General features: G+C 37.7%; 1 protein-coding gene across 2 annotated transcripts in view; it reads right to left on the reverse strand.

Moving 5' to 3' along the window:
- Positions 1-431: 431 nt before the first annotated feature.
- The window catches only part of CENPL (centromere protein L), a 36,274-nt gene continuing 20,984 nt past the window's right edge, over positions 432-15,721 (reverse strand). The window contains exons 1-6 of one of the 2 annotated variants that reach the window (XM_019725215.3): positions 15,438-15,555; positions 15,005-15,096; positions 12,264-12,440; positions 9,885-10,136; positions 6,301-6,843; positions 432-4,240 (exon numbers count right to left, since the gene is read on the reverse strand). In XM_019725215.3, coding sequence (XP_019580774.1) covers positions 4,169-4,240; positions 6,301-6,843; positions 9,885-10,136; positions 12,264-12,440; positions 15,005-15,013 — 1,053 coding nt within the window. In that variant the 5' untranslated portion in view covers positions 15,014-15,096; positions 15,438-15,555 and the 3' untranslated portion in view covers positions 432-4,168. Of the gene's footprint in view, positions 4,241-6,300; positions 6,844-9,884; positions 10,137-12,263; positions 12,441-15,004; positions 15,097-15,437; positions 15,556-15,721 lie in introns of those variants that run through there. The other variant, XM_088801573.1, reaches the window with a different exon arrangement.

Below are 15,721 nucleotides of genomic sequence, written 5' to 3' on the forward strand. Positions count from 1 at the left end.
CTCTCTGTCTTCCCCTCTCTTGTGGATCCAAGAAGAGTTGTTGATTCTTCCATATGTTCTGCTTTTTATTTGTTGCTAGGACAGAGTAGCAACTTCCAACCTCCTTACATACAAAACTGGGAGAAGTGAAGTGTGTAGTTTCAAGTAAAAGAAAAATCATGAATCATCTCAATAGATGCAGAAAAATAATTTGACAAAATCCAACGTCCACTCATAATAAAAAACCCTCAACAAGTTAGGAATAGAACTTCTTTAACTGCACAAAGGGCATCTATGAAACACCTATAGCTAGCATCCTATTTAATGGTGAAATATGCTTTCCCATTAAGATCAGGAACAAGGTAAGACATACATTCTCATCACTTCTATCTGCCATTCTACTGAAGATTCTAGTCAAGGCAATTTGGCATGAGAAAATAAAAACATACAGATTGAAATTAAAAAGTAAAACTCTTTATTCACAAATGACACCAATCTTGTACATAAAAAATCCTAAGGAATTCACCAAAAATACTACGGCGAACAAGTTCAGCGAGGTGACAAGATACAAGAGCCATATCAATTGTATTTCTGTGTACTAGCGACAAACAGTCCAAAAACGAAACTCAGAAAACAATTCTCAATAGCATAAAAAAGAATAAAATACACAGGAATAAATTTAACAACAACAAAAAAGTGCAATGTTTGTATGCTGAAAACTGTAAAATGTTGAAGGAAATTTTGAAAAGAAATAAATGGCAAGATATCCTATCCCATGTTCATAGATTGGAAGACTTAGAACTACGATGGCAATACTCCCCCAATTGATCTACAAATTCAACACCATCACGACCAAAATCCCAGCTAAACTTTACAGAAATCAACCAACTGATCCTACAATTCTTAAGGAAATGCAAAAGACCCAGAATAGCCACACAATCTTGAAAAAAGGACAAAGCTGGAAAATTCATACTTCGTGATTTCAAAACACACTACAAATCCACAGTAATCAGACAGTGTGGTACTGGCATAGGGCTGACATGTTATAGATCACTGAAATAAAATTGAGAGTCCAAAAATAAACTCAAACATCTATGGCCAATTGATTAATGGGAAAGTAATAGTCTTCCAATACATAGTGCTAAAACGTGAATACCTACATGCAAAATGATGAATTTGGATGCTTACCCACACCATACATAAAAAATAACTCAAAATGGATTACAGACCCAAATTTAAGAGCTAAAATTATAAAATCCTTAGATGAAAACAGGAGTAAATCTTCAGGACTTCTGGTTAAGCAATGATTTCTTAGATATATTAAAAACACCAAAAGCACAGGAAATAAAAGGAAAAAATTGATAAATTGGCCTTATCAAAATTGAAAACTTGCATTTCAAAAATAAACGAATTCATTCTGATAATTTCAATTCAAATTTAATATTACAGTTTTTACTTAAGCTTACCTGATTTTATAATCATCTATCTTTTCTCTTATACTGAAAATCTTGGTTCCTAACATTGTTATAATTACATATTTCATCTTATTATAAATACTGGTAAAATAGTAACACCAACATTACTCATAAATGCAATTTAAGATTCCTTTGCTGCTCTTCTTATCCTAGGATATATAGCTCACTGACCATGAACAGTAAAAATAGGAGTAAAGATACTAAAAATAATTTGTGTGATTATAGCATGGACTTACTATATTTAGGTTCATTTGTTTTCAGTTTTTAGGAGTGCTTTGGTTTTTCCTTTTTGATGCAATTTTGTTCCATTATTATATAAAACATATTGTTCCAAACTGAAAACAAGTAATATACAGGTAAGTCATAACATTCATCCCTGTCCCCTCTACTGAGTTTCTTCCTCCTATTAGTAACCACTGTTATTAGTTTTTGGGTTATCCTTCCACTGTTTTTTTTAAAACATAAGGAAACATACACACATACTCATATTCTGTTCCTTCCGTAAAACACAGCATGTTAAACACTCTGCCCACATTTTGCTCCTCCACATAACATCTCCAAGAGATCAACTCTTAGCAGTATTCAACGTCGTCCTCAAACCTTTTTATAGCTGCATAGTAGTTCATTGGGCAGCTAAACCATAATTTATTCAGTCTGCCTCTGGCAGGCATTGGATTGTTTTTAGTCTTACTATTACAAATACTGTTGTAATAAATAGCCTTCATTTTGTATTTTTGCCAGTGATTTTGGGGACAGAATCCTAGAAGTGGGATTGGTGGTCCAAGGGTATATCACACAATTTTGATAGACAGCTAACTTCTCCACAGAGGTGGTACCGTTTCTAACAACCTTTTAACTGTTTTCCTCTTCCACTCTTGTCCACCTACAACTCATTCTCCCTCATAACGTATAAAATACAAATTGGGTCATATTCTTCTCCTGCTTCAAACTTTGGTGGCTTCCCATTGCATTTAGAGTAAAAGCCAATCTGGCCACAGTACCTATAAAAACAAGCTCCTGCCTCTCTGTGTCAGGTAGGCTCAGGTTTGGCTATGAGCAAAAGACCCAAAAAACAGTAGCTTAAACAAGACTGCACCTACCTAAGAGAAAGGCTGGAAAAACGTCCTTTTTATTCTGGGCAGCCACGTGCCCAGCCAGAAGTTGGGAGACAGCACATGGAAGAAGTGTCTGTGGCAGTGTCCTGTTTCATCGCATACCGCTCCACTCCTCACCACTGCTCCCGCCACACAGGTTCCCTTCCTTCCTCAGACAAGCCACGCTCTCCCTGGCTCAAGGCCTTCGCTCTGCAGTGATACCCGCCTAGCACAGCTTCCTCAGACCGTCATGTGGCTGGTTTCTTCTCATCATTCAGGACCCAGCTCAAACGTCACTTCCTCAGAGCCCTTCTTTGACAACTGTATGTAAAGCAGGCCCTGTCCCAGCCACCTCTTTCATATCCCACTGCCTTACTTTCTTTACAGCATTTATCTCCATATGAAATTATTTACCTTTTGCCTTTCTCTACTAGAATATAATTTCCACAGGACAGGGATCTTTTTTATCTTCGCTGCTGTTACCCAATACAATTCTAAGTATACAGCAGGAGATTAGTATTAGTTGAATGAACAAATGCCTGACTCCAAAGCCCATGCTTTTTCTACTGCCTCTGTTGTTCCTAGTATATGTGAAATAACACACTCCGGAAGTTAACTTTTGTTTTTTAGAATGACAGCCTCTTAGAGTTACTTTCCTCCAAACAAGATTTTTAAAAACACTGTTTCTAAAGTAAAACAAAACCTTTCTATGCTCAGTAAAAAGAAGAGATTTAGATACAATCTCTTGGGTATCTAAATTGCTGCACCTCAGTTTTCATCTATAAAATGGAAGAATTGGTTAAAATTCATTTAATCTACAGGTATTTACCAAGCACTGTGCTAAAGCAAAATTAGGGATATGAAAGTTAAACAAGAAAATCTCTGCCCTCAAAAGAGGCTCACAGGTGCCTTTCAACTCTACAATTTGTATGATTCTAATTGCTGGTTTTTAATCTTTGTGCTAGAGAAAAGGCCCATGACTTCCCATTCCTGAGACATTAAAGATCTGTCACCAAGACACTGATAAACACACTGCTTCATTTTAAAAGTAAATATTTAATTTAACATTGCAATAAAAATTGAATATTAAAAACAGGAGCATATTAGTGGCTAAAAAAATCTAAAGTAATCTTTTGTTTCCTTTGAGAGGGTTTTTCAATTGCTGGTTCTCCAAAGCAAAATGGTGCTAGGAAAATGTCTTTACAAGACAGAAATTCTCTCTGAATGCAAGTCTAAAATGCTTAAAAGAGATTAAAGGTTTTAAAGACCCAAATCTGAAATACTCAATATTACAGATACCTCATTTGAATTCTAAAAGTTTGACATACTAAACATTATACATTTTTTAGAAATATGGTCAATAAACAACTCAGCATTTTCTAGAGACTGGCATCCCAGATTATCATGACAATTATATGAGCACCTGGCTGTGGTTCATCCACTACCCCCTTTTCTTCTAGATCCTTCTTGGCTTCCATCGGGGCAACTCCAAAGGCGCTGTAGGAAACAGATGTGGAGATGGATGCCCATTTCTCTTGCAGTCCCTCTCAGCTTAGCGATTAGGCAAATAATAAATGAGAAAAAGGTATATAATCCATAATTTATCGTCCCCACAAGTCCTCACTCAATTTGAAAAATTGCCAGTTCTGTCAAATATGCCAACACTCCAATAAGGTATTTATGACACAGAATCTGAAAAAAAAATTAAAAAATGACATTTAAAATTAAAATAGAATTATGATAGCAAAGCAGTTTAATATTTGATTAATATTCCAGGCTCATGTTAAATTCCCTATCTGCAAGCTAAGATGTGAATATGAACCCAAACCATTTCTGCTTTAGTCAAATAAAATTTTATTTAATGAAGACTACTAACTTTAATAAATTTACAACTATAGTCAATGGTGCTTAGAAGTAATTAGAGTGGGGTTCTTATTTATTCTGGCTTCCATGCTTGGGCTTATATGCAAATTGAGTGTCTACATTTTCTAGAAAGAAGTTCCATAACTCTTCTTCTCAAAGGTATATACAATTCCAAAAGTATCTTGTAGAAACCATGCAGATGGCAGAAACCTGGTTAATGCATTAATTTCAAACTTTGGAGAAGCAGAGTATAGTGTTGCAGTTAAAATAATTGTATAAGCTTTTGAGGCAAATGACTGGGTTCAAATTCTAGCTCCACTTAACAGCTGTGTGATCTCTGCGCTAGTTTTCTCTTTACAACCTATATAAATTTACAAACTGTACATAGGTTGTTGTGAAAACTAAATGAGACAATACGAGTAAAATGCTTAATAATGCCTGGCACAATTTAGTGCTTAATAAATGCTAGCTATCATTATGGCATTATTTGAGCCCAAGAGCCACAGTTACTTTCATACATTACTAAGAGAGGCTCTTAGATTCAGAATAAATAAATGTGTTTAAGGACCACCCTCATATACATAGATGGATAAGAACACATTATATAAAAGTTTTTAAATGTAGTTTACTAACAGTGTGGGCATATGGAAACAAAATTTAAAAATATATAAGGACTTCATGAACGTTGAATTCTGAGGTGCTAAAATGTAAATATTTTCCTTTATAGTGTCAAAATAATATAATAGAGTATAATCTTGCAAGTTTTTTACTGTAAACCATAGTAAAAAATAAATTTAACATCACCCAGTACAAACAAATGTATACCCTTACCACATGTGATACACTCTCGTTTTTGTATTTTCTATTTTATTTCTTTTTTTGTTTATTTTTTTAAAGGTGGTCTATTCCCATCAAAATTATTTCCCAACCTACTGTTGCATTGTGACCTCCAGTTTGAAAAGCTCTATTATAGTGTTTATAGGCAGAGTACGAAATTCTTGGAACCTAAGAGAGAAACATTCAGATCTTGACACCTCCTCTTACTAAGCTATCTTGCATGTGTCACTTAAACCTATCTCAGTTTCATTGTTTTAAAAATAAAATGTGGGGGTGTCCGGTTAGCTCAATTGGCTGGAGTGTGGGCTCTTAACAACAAGGTTGCCGGTTTGATCCCCACATGGGCCACTGTGAGCTGTGCCCTCCACAACTAGACTGAAACAACTACTTGACTTGGAGCTGATGGGTCCTGGAAAGACACACTTAAAATAAAAAAAATTAAAATAAAATAAAATGTGGATAAAAACACCTAAAGATATGTTAAACTCCTAGCACAGTGACAAAACCAATATTCACTGAGTGTTTATGTGGTTATATTTTAATACATGTTAAATATAGTAACATAATATATTTTAATATATTTAAGTGCCTACTCTCACTTTATTTCTGATACTTCCTCCAATAAGAACTTCATAAACAGTAAAACAATGTCTTTATTATCTCTTTCCCAGTAGGGATAGAAAAGCCTAAAATACAAAGATGATATCTTAGTTCTGTTTCTGGCTACAATTTTCTTATCTAATACACACAATCCTCTGTTATCTGATCATTATTTCAAAGTTTAACAAGAAACAATTTTGCAAGTTTCAGAGTTATTACAGAATAATTCATATTGTTACCAAAATCCGTAGCATCCTTCCATTTTAAAGCTACATCTGGAAGGCTGAAGACTTTTGAGTAAATGATTTATGAAGCAAAAAATAAAACCTCTCCACTCTCTTGAATTGGCAGACATTCAAATGTGTTTCTTCAATGTGAAAAATGCAATTACCAGACATTCTGAAAACTATGCAATAAGGAAAAATTACTTAACTAAATTTGTTCAAACTGACCTTTATTTTTCCATCAGTATGTGCTGAAGCTACAGATGTTGAAACACGAACCAATCTTGTGGCTGATAAATGAATTTTGAAATGCCTATAGAAATGGGAATAAAGGCAGTCCATAAATAAGTCAACTTCCTCCTGGGTAACTTCTCCAGGTGTTTTGTGGACACTGTCCCACAAAGCTTTTGCATCCTCTGGATGTATGGCATAAGAAATGTCCAGACTTTGAGGGCTACAGGGCACAGACCACAGAAATTCAGTAGTAGCCATGTAACGGTCCATTTTGCATGCAGTCCACATAGCAGCCATCCAGGAAAGATTAAATGCACTGATCGCTAAGGGACTGAAATAACAGTCAAAAGTTTTCTGAAACCAGGTTCCGATTATGGCTGTATTAGTCTCTGCTCCATTTGCAAGGAATAAGGGTAGACAGGTGAAATCTTCTGAAACAGTCTCCAGAAGACTGTCTCCAAATATACAGCAGAACCAACCAGTCCACAAGACTTTACCTTCTCCATTCTCAGATGGCAATTGAGATTTTGACAGAATCTGCAAAAAAGGAAAAGGAAACACGTTCATTAAGTTCAAAAGTACACTTACTCTTGAATTACATCTTCTCAAAATTAATTAGCACATTAGTACAAAATAAGAAGATAAATTCTGCTAGTTGCCAAAAAAACACAAGAGGAAATAGTGTCCCTAGTCATTATTAGGGTTTATCAAGTTAATTTATGCTTTTTTTCTAATATTCTTATACACTAGAGACATGGTGTGTGGCAAGATCTTCATACAACCAAAATGCAAAATAAGGGATGCCAATATGGTATAAGCAAGTACAGTATCCTGAAAAAAAAATCTCAGCTTTAGAAGGGACTGTAAAGGTGCCCAAACGAACATGCTTGAACTCTCGTATGGAGGAAGACTAGTTCCTAAGGCCGTTCTTTCTATCAACCGGAAATGTTCTTTCGTAGGTAGGGCCCTGTGGTTTCTACACACTAGCCCTGCCTTCTTCCTTACATGCATGGAGAACAAATCAAACCGAATCTCTTCTACAGGAAAAGGCCTTCAAATATTTAATGATCCCCCTCACACGTAGGCCAAGTTCAGCATCTCCAGTTTCTTTGACCATTCATTCTACGACTTACAGACAAGTTCTCACACTATCCTCGTCACTCTTCTCCGAAATTCTTCTGTATGGGAGAACAGAAGTGAACATAATTTCTTCCAAAGGTCTGATTACAGGACTGCCACCATCTTTAACCTAGATTACACTCCTACCAATATAATCTTACATCGCAGTAGTTTTCTGGTTTTCAGTTGACAGCTTTACATAAATTAGTCCTACATATTCATTTTTGCTGTTAATAGGTAAATCTCCCCCCTCCCCTCCAACCTATACTGAGACAGTAAACTTATCCCTACTGAAATTTTAATCTCTTTCAATTTGGCCCATTGTGCCAATCCACTGAGATCTTTTAGAATCTTAATTATATTTTCCAGCAGATTGACTAACCGTTCAAACTTTGCATTTGCAAATTACACAATATGCCTTCCAGATATTAAAAGATTTTGTTAAGTTTTAATTAAAGTTGACCAGGACGGCCCAGTATCATATCCCTTTAAAGATGATCAGTTACTTAAACCATAGTTACTTTTACCATAGTTCTTGTTCAAGAGATTATAAGAGATCTCAAATATCTTAAAGCCCGTATATAATTATGCTGTCATACTTTTAAACCTTAAGAGTCCTATAACCCTGTCAAGGACACGACAATTTGAAAACTATTAGGACATTATGTTAAAAATTTAGGAGGTCATTTCTACTCCTCACAAGAACATTTGCTTGCCTGATGACATGCCAACCAAACCCTTAACTTCTCTAGGCATCACCTGCTTGCTTCACCTGGCAGAGACTACTGTCTACCCAGCATCTATTTTTCCTTCCAGAGAAAAACTGTGCTTTTACTTGGGGTGGCAAAGTACCGACTAACAAAGAAAATTTTTCTAGTCTCCCTTCCAACTGGGATGTAAAGAGAAGTTGCTGGGTCTCAGTAAGTCTCCTTAAAGATTACTCAGTGCCAGGCATTCTGTTTGCCCTTCCCATCCTCTTCCTGCTTCCTGCCGGGAACTTGCATGCAATATTTAGAGCTCCAGATGCCATCTTAGACTATAACATGACCTTAAGGATGGAGGCCATGCACCAAGGATGAAAGAGAGAAGGAGCCTAGATTATTAATATCATAAAGCAAACACCAGCCTTGAACAGCTTACCTACGGAGACCACTTTTATAAGACAAATAAACCTTTCTCTCGTTTCATTCACTATTGTTTAGGCTTTCTGTTACATGCAGCTGAATCTAATCCTAGGAATCTTGACATCTGTGCCAATATCACAATTAAGGACCAGACAGTAAATATTTAAGGCTTTTTGGGCCATATGGTCACTGTAGCAAATACTCAACTCTGCGGTTGTAGCACAAAAGCAGCCTGAGACAATTCACAAACAAACGAAAGGGGTTCTGGTCCAATAGAACCTCCTGTAAAAAAACAGCAGCCGGTCCGACTTGGCCCTGGGGGCCGTAGTTTGCTGACCCTTGATCTATATAAATAAACAAATAAATTTAGGTCTGTTCAACTGCATCAGAATTTATCAATGACTAAGATGAGTTAAAAGAAACAGAAGTAGCAGGCATGAATAAAATAAATCTGGCTTCTTAATGAATCAAAAGCTAGTCATACTCGTATTACTTTTATATACTCATACAGGAAGGAATGTAAACATTTCTGAGAGTAACTTGGCATGATATCATGATATGTAATGATGTTACATATTTTTTGTTAAAGTTCTTCTAGGAATTTAATCCTAGTAAAAACCACAGAACTGTAGAATTCCTAATGACATGAGTAATTATCTTCAACATTGAGTATTAGTAAAAATGCCATCATGCAAAATTATGGGCAATATGATCCCCATTTTAATAGATACAGACAGCCAAATAGATGTATTATGTGCATGAGAGATACTGGTCTGTAGTTTTCTCACAATGTCTTGGTCTGATTTTGGTTTTAGGGTAATGCTGCCTCACAGAAAGAGTTAGGAAGTATTCCCTCTGCTTCTAACCTCTGAAAGAGAATGCAGAGAACTGGTGTAATTTCTTTCTTAAATGTTTGGTAGAATTCACCAGTGAACCTAGCTACCCCTGGTGCTTTCTGTTTTGGAAGGTTATTAAGTATTGACTCAATTTCTTTAATAGATAGAGGCCTATTCAGGTTGTCTATTGTAAAATAGCTATATACCAACATGTTAAACTGTGGTTTTTACTTTCTTTGTACTTTTATGTATTTTCTAAGTTTCTAAAATAAACGTGATTAAATTGTAACAGGAAAAAAACTTTTTTAATGTAGGCCATATCTAATTACTATAATTTGGTCAAATAAGACATAAAAGAGGTTACAAATCACAGGCTTAAGAATTTTCAAAACAGTAAAAACAAAACAACAAAACAAAAAACAAACCGCCACCACAATTTCCAAACCAAGACAACACAGATTCTCCCCCACAGGAAGCAAGGGTTGCTTACATACTCTACCTGGACAAGAAATGCTTCAGGGTCCCTTTGTGTTCCTTTCATTCCCAGCAGAGCAGAGAAAATCACTTTGATATTGAAGTCTTCTCCCACTTCCACAGCAAGGCCTTTCTGCTTTTCAGCAGCAATAAATGCACTCAGAAGTTTAGAATACTCTTTGAGATTAGTATAGGAGAATTTATATAGGGGAGTTAAACTATATAAAGACCACTGCTTATGCAGAAGGAACGCCACCTTTTGAAGTTCAGCATCTTCCTAAAAAAAAAATAAATCAGGACAAAAAAAAGTTGAAGAATTAGGAAACTTTAGTAAATAAGGATTGAATCATAACATTTTAAGTATTTAATACAAAACTATGACTGGGGACCTCAGCTTTGCACTCAGCCAAACTGGAGTTTGTAGGATTCTTTGAAGACCCTCGAAAAGGCCTTTGCTTTTGCTATAATGTTCTTCCCATGGGTGTTCACACAGCATGTCCCTTTCCTTCAATCAGGTCTCTGCCCAAATGTCACTCAAGAGGCTACTCTTGCTAAAGTAGCACTTGCACCCACTCCAACTTTGTCACTCTATATCTCCTTAACAACGCTTTATTTTTTCACAGCACTTATCACTCTCTGATACTATATATTCCTCTGAGTTTTGTTGTCTGTTTTCCTTACTAGAGTATGAGTTTGATGAAAACAGGGATTTTGTCTATTCCATTCACTACTACATCTCTACTACAACTCCTAAAACGAGGCCATCTAGAACAGGTGTTCAATAAATACGTACTGAATGAACAATGATGTTTCACTTCTAGACATTTCAAATTATAGATTTTGAAAATACTAATTATTCCTAGCACAACTAATTTGATTGATTTTCATTCAGTAATTTTTAAAATTGTTTGGCAGTAAATCCACTCTGACACAATGCCTTAATTCAGTGGATTAAATAAAATAATACCTGGGAGTATTTCTGCCATGCTCGATTAGAACCACATACCATCAAAAACAAAAATACTTCATCTGTATTAGCCCTATGGCATTATGGAGGGTCTTCACAAATACCCTATAGGCTCCTAGTTTTATCCTTAATTGAATTTTTCTATAGAATCCATATTTCTTGACAGTCTCACAACTCCAACTATCTCGTGGAACTTTCACTGCAATTGTCTACTTGACAAAAATATTTGCTCTGGGGCTGGCCCGGTGGCTCAGGCGATTAGAGCTCCATGCTCCGAACTCTGAAGGCTGCCGGTTCAATTCCCACATGGGCCAGTGGGCTCTCAACCACAAGGTTGCCGGTTCAACTCCCACAAGGGATGGTGGGCTGCGTCCCCTGCAACTAGCAATGGCAACCGGACCTGGAGCTGAGCTGCACCCTCCACAACTAAGACTGAAAGAACAACTTGAAGCTGAACGGCACCCTCCACAACTAAGATTGAAAGGACAACAACTTGACTTGGAAAAAAGTCCTGGAAGTACACACTGTTCTCCAATAAAGTCCTGTTCCCCTTCCCCAATTAAAAAAAACATACATATTTGCTCTGACTAGAGTATTCATGGAAACAGTTATAAACTTTTTTCTTATTATCAAAAGGTATAGCAAAATTATTTGTCTCACAGATATGTGATGGACATTCTAATCTTTAATTTATATACAATTTCTATTTTTCAGTTAGGAACCATCACTTTTATTACCAGCACTAGTCATTTTTGTTTAAGACAGTTTTCACAAAGAAACAAAAATGTTTTCATATCCCAAAAGATACTATGCATACAACACTGACAAGAAAATCATTATTTTGCAACATCGTGATAAAGATGGGATCAGGCAAAAATTATCAAAGGATGCTAAATGTATGGGGAAATTTTGACGAGGAACAGAATATCTGCATTATTGTAAAGTGTCTCCCCACAGACTGCTTATCAACTGCAGAGGGGGAATAAATTAATTATTGGGTAACACCCTGACAGGATGATCAAAACTAACATCACCTATCGTGGTACCAGACATCATTCCCTAAGGACACAATAGCACCTATACAGTACTCCAGCCAAGAATACGTAACTCCAATCTAATCGTGAGGAAACATCAGACAAACACAAAATGAGGAATAGTCTATTTAAAAAGGGGAGAGAAGGAAACTATGCTCTTCACAAGTCATAAAAAACAAAGAAATATTGTGGAAATGTTCCAGACTAAAGGAGTTTAAAAGACATAACAGAGGTGGTATTGAGAGTGTGAACAACTGTTTCTTTGAGCTGTTTCTCATTTATTTTGTTACCTGAAGGATTAAGAAGATACTAAAAATACTAGGAAAGTAACAAAAATCGAAATGTTTTGTTCACATATATTCTCAATTACTGAGTATCAGGAAGAAACAAAAAAAAAGCATACCTGCAACTGTGAACACTGGGGGATTTTCCTTCGAGGTGGAGTGGGGACAAATGAAGTCAGCTTCCTGGCTGATTCTAATTGCTTCTGCAGAGGGGTGGCACCTATAAAGTAATCTTTAACCCTTGACGATGCACTTTGTCTGGGAGTTGATTCTGGTGCAGTATAAGAATCCATGATCTACATAAAAAGAAATAAAACCAGAATTCTGAACACTAAAAACTTAATTCACGCGCACAGTTTCAATGATTCCTCTCTTCACTATAAAGGAATTCTCTGCCCCCAGTTTTGACTTATCAACCAAGTCCAGCATTTCTCATTGGTTATAGGCTATTTTTGTTACTATCTTACAGGTAACTCAAAAGGTATTTTCAAATCTAAATTCAACTCCTCCTCCTTCCAAAAGCTAGTTCGTCCATTTTCAAATTCCTGTCAATTTTCTAAGTTAATTTAAATTCATTTAAGTAGTCTCCCACTTTCATTCTTTAACACGTAGTCATTAAACACACTCGTTTGAGTTTTTCCTTCAACAGTCTGTCATCCATCCCCAAAGCTCCTTCCTTAGCCAAGTTCTTATCACAGCAACTAAGCATTTTCCATACTTAATGGTAATCATTCTTCAGAAATGGCAATTTATTATTAGACACCTGTGCAAAAACCTTTACAGTGATGAGATAAATCCTCTTCTGCTCTGTATTTAAGATCTTTCATAATTCAGCTTGCCCTTCTCTTTCTACTTCTCCTAGACATAAACATATTCTTATCTTCATGTTTTTACAGAGGGTGCCAAAAAAATGTATACACATTTTAAGGAAGGAAAAAAATGTATTAAAATTATAATAATATATATCAATAACAAAAGATGAATACAAGTCATGTGTATACATTTTTTTGGCACCCCGGTATATTCCCAATCTGAAGTGTCCTTTTCCATTCTCCCTTTTAAGACCATGCTTGATCTAATCCAATTGCAAGTAGTAGGGTTTTGTTAATCTTTTTTCTCCCAAAATATCTATGTCTATTATATCAGTGGCTCGTTCCTTGGAGCAGTGTGTGTGTATATATACAATGAAATAACAGGGGTAAATATTTTTTAAAAGCCCAAAAGCCCTCCAGATGGGCCTAACAAAATCCCTCAAGAATGTTTTATAAAATCTTTGGAGACTAATGATATATTAGCCCACAGGGCTCTCCTAGGTCACCTAGTCTGTACCACTCATTTTGGTCCATATTCATATACTTTCTTGTTCACACTACGACCTGGAGTATAATACTAGGGACAGAATTGGTTTCCTTTATGGAGAAAGCATCTCCCTTCTCGCCAGGTAGAGACGACTGGGAAACTGCAACCAACACAGCAGTGCCAACAACCGTTAACTGGAAACGGGGCTGAGGCTCCGACCCGCCAAAGCCAAAAACACAGCAGAAAAGGGAGGTGGCCCTGGAACTCGAAAAACCAGTTCTCCTGGTGCCCCATAACGGAGGCCAGTCGGTCACAGACGGGACACCCGCAACCTCAGCAGCGTTTTTCGTAACCTAAACGTCGCCGCTGCACCGCAATCTCGAAGGTTCAAGAGCAGATAAAACAAGAACTTGAACTACAGCACCATCTACTGGAAAACAAAAGAAAAGTACCCTACCTATCAACCTGCTGAATTGAGAGCAATTGTCTGTCAGATGGCTATTCACCTGTCAGGTTGGCTACCATCAAAAAGACAAGTAAGTGTTGGTGAGGATGTGGGGGGGAAGGGAACCTTCCTGCACCGTTGGTGGGAATGCGAATTGGTGCAGCCATTATGGGAAACAGTATGGAGATTCTTCCCAAAACTAAAACTAGAACTACCATATGACCCAGCCATTCCACTTCTGGGTATTTATCCAAAGAAAACAAAACACTAATTCGAAAAGCTATCTGCGCCCCTATGTTTACTGCAGCATTGTTTACAATAGTCAAGACATGGAAGCAACCTAAGTGTCCACTGATAGAGGAATGGACCAAGAAGATGTGACACATTTATACAGTGGAATATTACGGCACCAGAAAAAAAGAATGAAATCCTGCCCTTTGTGACGACATGGATGGACCTAGAGAGTATTATGCTACGTGAAATAAGTCAGACAAAGACAAGTGCTGGATGATTTCACTTACATGTGGAACCTAAAAGAAAAAAATGAACAAACAAAACAAAAACAGACTCATAGAAAGAGATCAAACTGATAGTTGCCAGGGGGAGGGGTGAAAAAGGTGACGGGGAACATAGTCAATAACATTGTGGTAAGTTGGCACAGCGACAGAAGATTACTAGAATTAGGGGCGTGATCACATTGTAAGGTATGTAAATGTCAGCTCACTGTATTGCACGCCGGAAACTAATGTAATATCATGTTATATACCAACTATGCTTAAATAAAATGTAAAAACCCAGGTAATTTACACTTATTGAATCTTCTTATAAAAATTTTAAAATTAGCTAGCTCTCCCGCCAACTCTGCACTTGTACGTCATAACACAATGACAGCTTCGTTGTTTCTCTCGTGCTAAGCCCGGGAAGGAACGGAACCTGAGTTCCTTTTCTACGAGGCTCCCAAGCCCTGAAACCACCTGCCCCGACGCCAGGGCTTGGCCGGCGCTAAGGGCGTGTGTGAAACACGCCGCCACACACAAGTACTGTAACAATAATGACGTCACAACAGCGCGAAATAACAAGTTCGCTGCCAGTCCTGAGCAATCCAAAGCATCTTACCAATGACATGCTGTGATGACGTTGTCACCCGAGCCGGCTTCACGAATCATTCTTCAAGCCCGGATCCAAAACCACGTACAGACTGAAATCCCCTGAATTAAAAAAAAAAAGTCGCCCCAATGGCAGCTGAGTGAGAGAGTGGAGGAATACCTGGCCCTTCCAAATTCCTTCCCGCTCCACAAGCGGGTTCACCAGGAACACAAATGTGCCCAGTAAGGGGACCTCCGCTCCCTCGGACGCCAGGTGAGCCCTGAGACTTCACCCGGAGGGATTTCCGCTGACACAGCCACCCAGCTCTGCGACCCTCGCTCCTGAGGAGGCGACCCCCGACAGCAGGGCAAGGGACAGTGTGTCCCAACTCGCCTTCTCCACCTGAGCCCTTCGGGGGCCAAGGCTAGCCACGCAATCCCGCCCTTGAAATCCCGCAATTTACCCCTCAGCCGCCGCCTCAGTTTAAATTCGCTTCCCGACTCGCTCTGCGGCCCGACGCAGGAAGCCTAAGGAGCGCTGGTTCCAAGTTAATGAAGCAACTCAGGTCGCCATTTTAACTGAGGGCACGGTCGAACGACTTATTACCGCTATCGCCAATTTTCCTAAGCGTGAGGATGTTGCTCTACAGCTTTTCTAGAGGTGCGAAGCTTTCCTTCCAATTTCCGCCCGCACTAAGCATGGCGGCGGCACCTACGTTCTGATTGGTTGAATGCCTTCACCAGTATC

Source organism: Rhinolophus sinicus, chromosome 11, assembly GCF_057876585.1.
Source record: "Rhinolophus sinicus isolate RSI-liver-muscle chromosome 11, RSI-T2T, whole genome shotgun sequence".
Classification (NCBI taxonomy): domain Eukaryota; kingdom Metazoa; phylum Chordata; class Mammalia; order Chiroptera; family Rhinolophidae; genus Rhinolophus; species Rhinolophus sinicus.